This window comes from Lactuca saligna, chromosome 8 (assembly GCF_052625555.1).
Source record: "Lactuca saligna cultivar CGN05327 chromosome 8, ASM5262555v1, whole genome shotgun sequence".
Classification (NCBI taxonomy): domain Eukaryota; kingdom Viridiplantae; phylum Streptophyta; class Magnoliopsida; order Asterales; family Asteraceae; genus Lactuca; species Lactuca saligna.
The window spans coordinates 231,904,102-231,910,421 of NC_136424.1; the positions used below are offsets into that span (position 1 = coordinate 231,904,102).

Sequence of the window (6,320 nt, forward strand, 5' to 3'; positions counted from 1 at the left end):
ATTTCTTGTAAGATATAATGAAAGGAAGTGGTATGAATGAAATCGCTCCACCTAAATACATCAACCTAAATACAGGGAAAGAAAATTAAAGGGTATATGAGAGATGTGTACAAGAGAAATATAATTGTAATCTTGTAAAAGCGCGACAAATTTGATTGCGAGTTTATGAGAAAAAGTAAACTTTGGTTTAGTTTCAACTAGATTTATAGGCTATATTACTTGGAAGTAAGTTTGACTTTTTGTTCTATAATAAAGGTTTAAAACTAATATTCTCATACAAATTTTTTTCTTTAATTCAATTTTTTCTTTTAAAAAACCCAAAGCTCTAAACAGCACTCACACACGCAAATCCTAGGAGTCCTTTAATAGGTAAACAAAGAGAGAAAATGGAGTAGATGATAGAAATTTACTTTTCTTAATTTTAAATGATAATGAATAATCAAGTTATTAAATCTGAATTTTGTCTGCTGCTGCTAGTGTAGCGTAGGTGGCAAGTTGGAAGGGTAAAGAGTGTCAAAAACAAGTCTACCAAAAATGGCCCTAACTTCATCCAATCTGCCCAATGCCAATGATTGATAGTCGATTTCATTTCCTTGTTTTGGTAGAAAGGTCCTCCGAGTTTTGCCCCTTTTGACACAGTCAAAGATGGAGGATACCTTTAGTGATAGAGCCCATGAAATGAAAACCTGAAAAACACAAAACAAAAGAAACAAGTTTTTATTTAGATGAGAGATGAGCATGTATTGAATTGATTGATTGATTACCAGATGGGATTGTGGAGCTTGGGGGTATTTAATGAGGGCCTGGGAAACAAAGTGCTCATCTGTGAGCCTCTGTAATGCAGCTTTAACAGAAGCTGCAAGTCTTAGCACCTCCTCCATTAATTCATGTTTAGAATATAAATAAGTGGTAGGGGATATAATAACTTCATGAAAGCTGGTTTCAGGAGGTGAGATCTTCATTGCAATATCTACTGCTTCCGACAATGATCCACTGCCATGGACAGCTATGCAAAATGCACCGATCACCAAACTATCGCGACCCTCTTCTACCAACGCCTCATGAAATGCCAGGATGCCAACCCTGTATCTCAGTATTATATGTAAAACCCCATTTCTTCTTATACTTCAACATTCATTCTTAATGCCAAGTATATATTTAATCTTATACATTCTTACCACAGACAACAGTGGCATGGACGATCAGGTGCTACAAGTTTGTCCAAGCTGCCAAACAAAGACTGCATGCAAAACCAAAACATAAATACATACACTGTAAATTTAATTACCATACAAATCATAGATACAAGTTTTGCCTCGTATCTTTAATTTTGTTATTCTTATTAAGCCATGGAGTGTTAGTGTTTTCTTTTCTCTCATTCTACCATGGAATACAATATAACCCTTTTTTTAATTATAATACAGTATTGGTTCTTAAAATTTTATTGTTTTAGTCCAAATATATGTACAACTTATATTTTTAAATGTATGATTTTTATTATTATATAACTTGTTTAGAAAGAGCTTTTATTATGTTTAATTTTTTAATGTTGTAAATAAAAGTTGGTTAACTGATAATATGTATGTACATAATAGAGTAAAATTCATATAATGATCAGATATTCGTATTCAATCACAGGCATTGCTTATTCCAATACTCAATCCATTCCTTCCAACCAAATAAAAAGTAGCAGTTAAAAAAAATCAAGTTTTTAAACCAACCAGGAGCATGTTGGATCTCTTATCACGTCTGCGGAATCCATGTGAAATAAGGTAAGATGCCTGCAATGCAATGCATGAATAATAATAATAATACTTTTAATAGTTACGGGAGGAAAGAGAAATTAAGGAAGGAAACCCCGTACTTGGATGGGTAGAAGAATCTCAAGGAGTCCAAACTTCCACAGTAACCTTAGTGAAGCCTCTGCAGATCCATAGGCCAGCATATAATTCATTTCCATGTGTATTCGGCCCTATAAGTATACCAATCACCTACCATCACAACATGCTGTATGAAAAAGTAAGAGAGAGAGAGAGAGAGGGTAAAACATGGTACCTTATCAAGCCTCAACAATGAATCGGACAATTCTTTTACAAAATGAGAGGTTTCTCTGGAAAATTGAAATCTTAAACGAGCAGCGATTCTAACCCCACGCAGAATGCGAGCTGAGTCAAATGCAAAGAATTACATCAACTTGCCTGCCTAAATGAGAATCAATTTATGTATGTGTGTATGTTTGACGAGATCATACCACAATCTTCCACAAAAGAAATATTTGCAGGGGCTATGCAGCGAACCTACATACAAGTACAACCAATAGCTATTATTATTAATATTATTATTATGGACATTTGTTAACAACTTAGGGGGCGTTTCATTTGGTTTGCAGAATGTTTTGGAAGGAATTGGAATCTGTCACTGTCATGTCACGTGTTTGGTATGGAACTCAATCACATACAATTGAAAAGGGAAGAATATGTTAATGTTTTATAATTGTTTATGAGGAGGATAATTTGCTTTTTTCAATTCTTACCAGGGAACGATTAAATCTACCAAACATGGATTTTGAAGGAATTCAACCAAACCAACCTGATAAGCTATGTTGGTCTATCAAAGAAGGGCACGTAAGGCTAAAAAATGGTCACAAACCCCCAAATATTGCAGTGTAACCAATTAGCATTCAAGTGGGAAAATTGTCCTTGTATCATTGATGTTTTTTAGATACCATTTCTGCAGGTATTATTACCTTTACACTTGAATTGTGGTCCACCCTTGAGGGTATAAGTAGAGCTTGTTTTCTCTTTATTTTATCATTTCTCTCTCAAGTTATTTCCATCGGTTTTAGATTCAAGGCTCTATCACTACCAAACACACAACACCACAGAATGAAAATCGAGATTCCAATTCCTTTAGGAATCCGCAAACCAAACACACACTTAAATGCACACTTTAGCCTTTTGAATATCTTCCATTCCACCAATATAATCATATACGATCCTCGCAAATGGGTCAAACATCAACCTGTATTGTGTGTAGTAAGATATCTATGGATGCATAAAATAAAATTATACAACGCATGCATGATCATGTGTTTATGTGGTAGGTAGGATAGGGTAGGGAAAGTCTTATTCTTATTACCCATTGATAGTGAAATCCCTCTGCACACAATTTCTCCAGCGAATAAAATCACTTTCATTACAGCCTTTTGGTTTTCTCAAGCTAAATTTTGACCTCCTTCCAGTTGTGCTGAAACTTGAAACCTGTGAAGCCCCGGCCCAGCCCCACATTAGGCATATGCAACTTTAGAGATAAAATTATTAGTATTTATTAAAAAGTTTATTCTTTTCCACTAACCTCCACAATGGCATCATCTACGTGTACATGGCATATAGGAAATCGCCTTCCAACTATTTCACAGTGGGGAAATGCTCTCATTACCTGCATGCAAGGAAGGAACCAAAAGTCTCCAATTTATGCATGTCAGCATTTTATGGTTATAACTTATAAAAAACCATTTTCTTCACCATTAAATGGATCACTTCAGAATCTTTTGGTTCGTAAAATGTATTTTTATTCTATGTAAGAAATGGAATTTGTCAAAGAATCGGAATCTTCTATATATGTCAACCGTAATATGTCATGTCATGTCACGTGTTTGGTTTGTAGGAAATGGGATGGAATTATATATATATATATATATATATATATATATATATATATATATATATAATTATGGCATTTTCAGCTTTTATCAAAATGAATGATGGAATTGAATTCCTTCCACCACCCCCAATGAACGGAAAATCCATCAAACATGGAACCTGAAGGATTCTATAAATTTGGCAACCTCATGAATTACGTTGATACTAACATTAAAGTTTGATGAGTACTGAAACAGCCGTTGGAAGATGAAAACCATGTAAAAAAGCAACTCATTTGATTCCAATCTCAAGTGTTTGATGGACAAAATGAAAGTTAATATGTATTCCGCTTAGAGAAAGAGTTGAAAAAAGAAACCTCTTTAAGTTCAGCAGAAGTCAAGATGTCAAAATCTTTAGGAGTTCTCTTTAATATAAGATCCCGTACACAACCTCCTACCAGGTATACCTCATATCCTACAAAGAAAAGAATCAAGCAACAACTCTTGAGTAAAGATATACAAGCAAAATACGAGTCGCAGTGACATGTTAAGAATTGAAGTTAAAGAATAAAGATGATGTATTACACGCTAATAATCCTTAAATTAATACTTAATCTCCAGGAACTGAAAACCGTAAATGAGCAAATATGGGAACCGAAGATACCGGTTCGGTTCCGGTTTCAAAACCACAAAGAACCCAACTTCTAAACTACATTGCTGTTTTTCGCATTTTGAGGTGGCATTTTCACATTATCCAGTGAGTTAATTTACCATTATAATGGGATAAAATAAAAAAGCATATGTGGGAAAAAAAACCAACAGCCTTAACAGCCCATGTTTATGGTTGCGTAACAAAACTATTTCTTAACCAATTTAATAACTGTTTTTGAGCCTAAATTGTAGCCAAGAAAGAGAGCTACAACCTGGGGATAATCAGCTCATTCCGAGCTAGTATGAAGGAGTTATGTCCAAAAATTATAAACAGTGCTGAGAAAAAATATACAGACCTAATAGCCCCTATTAGCTGTGTAACTCAACTATTTCTTAACTAATTCAACAGTTTCTTGAGCCTAAAATGTAGCCAAAACAACCTGGGAAAACAAACAGTTCAATCCGAGCCTGTATATGGCCATTCAAAATTGAGCAAAAATTATAAACAATACCAAGAAAAAACCATTTAAATTCCGTCCCAACTCGGTTTATACCCGAGAACCGATTTCCCTTAACGCTTCCAAGACCGAAAAAACAAAAATTAGGAATTATTGTAATCAAAAACCAAACCGAATGGGCGATTCGGTTCCAGTTTCATTTAGTTTTTTCAGATTTTTTCCTCATCCCTAGTGTTTACCCTTAGTGTATCTGGATAATACTGGTAGAAGACAGCTAATTTGCTGCATGTAGTCCGAGGAATTCAGCCCTACACTCTTCTAATGACAGTAAATTGCATACAAGGAGAACGCAGTTCAATAGCTAGCAGACAAACGAAGCAAATAAAAATACGAAACATAACATACCTTTTTTTTTAAGCACATTCAATACAAATTTTGCAGGATTTGTAATCCTTGAAGTCTTGACTCCAAGTTCTTTCGAACACAACTTTTTCCATTCATGTGGTTTGGTTTCATCATTGCCTCGTCCTACTATCATCACGCAGAAACAATCTTAGATAAATGAAAAAATACGATAAAGAATGTTGTAAGTTTTACCCAGATGATTTGAGAAAAGTATGCACCTTTTACAATTCTAGCAGTTGAAAACTGATTATCTTCGTTATGCACACTTACGGATTCAGCCAGCGATTCAATGGCTGCCACAGAACAGTTTTGTCTTGCCTACAATTCAAGCAATAGATTATTCTAATTGATGAATTTAGATGCTTCAAAATGATATACTCATTCTGTTTCACCACAGTTAGAGGTTGGGGAGAAAGAAAAAAAAATGTTCCATTGCGACTCCTGTTTATGTAGTCTAAAATGCCCCCAGAGCCTCAAGGGTTCGACTTACGACGATATAGCGGACTACGTTAACCTCTAAATAAGCACGGAAGAAAAAAAAATCTGAAATTCCTCAATCTCGAGAATCGAACTAAAATTGTGCAAATGATAAGATACCTTGTGAACACGGTTAATAAGAGGGATATGGAATGATACTTGGCTTCTACAAGCGAAACCTTGAAAAACAGCAATTGTCATTTGAAGAGTTACGAGTAACGAGCATGCCACAACTGTCACTGAATTACGAAGAACACTTAGGTTCCAAATCGGAGATTGAGGTCGCGATGAAAAAAATCCGAACACGATGAAGATAGATGTTTTAGGGTTCCAAACCTGAGATTGAGGTCGCGATGAAAAAATCCGAACAAGACGAAGATGTATTTGAGCCTGAACTTGGCTCTCTTTCTTGGGTTGGTGTTTGTTAGTTTGGAAAGGCGTGGTGCAATTTCTGCATATGGTAAAAAAATGTTACGCAGCACTATGTGGTATTTATAAAAAAAATTTAATTTTAATAAAAAAATAAGATTTTTTTTAAAAACAATAGTAAAATTAAAAATTACATTTTAGAAATCCTAAAAATTAAAAATAACATGAAATAAAAAATTACATTAAAAACCTAAAAAACAAAAATAAAACATGAAGTCAAAAATTAAAAAAGCTAGAAAAAAAACATAACATCGAAATTT

The 6,320-nt window shown here is 34.3% G+C and overlaps 1 protein-coding gene across 2 annotated transcripts; it reads right to left on the minus strand.

Annotated features, from left to right (window-relative positions):
- Positions 1-396: 396 nt before the first annotated feature.
- On the minus strand, positions 397-6,078 carry LOC145011056 (uncharacterized). Of its 2 annotated transcripts, none has more exons than XM_078969680.1 (15): positions 5,968-6,078; positions 5,752-5,870; positions 5,373-5,472; positions 5,155-5,277; positions 4,018-4,115; positions 3,355-3,438; positions 3,139-3,260; positions 2,949-3,021; positions 2,252-2,297; positions 2,056-2,165; positions 1,865-1,972; positions 1,722-1,781; positions 1,179-1,240; positions 765-1,083; positions 397-686 (listed from the first exon to the last, which is right to left on the minus strand). In XM_078969680.1, the coding sequence occupies exons 2-15, from the start codon at positions 5,830-5,832 to the stop codon at positions 474-476; spliced, it is 1,599 nt and encodes a 532-aa protein (XP_078825806.1). In that variant the 5' UTR covers positions 5,833-5,870; positions 5,968-6,078; the 3' UTR covers positions 397-473. The 2 variants fall into 2 exon arrangements, with proteins under 2 accessions (XP_078825806.1, XP_078825805.1); XM_078969679.1 differs by having other exon boundaries at positions 5,155-5,280.
- Positions 6,079-6,320: the final 242 nt, after the last annotated feature.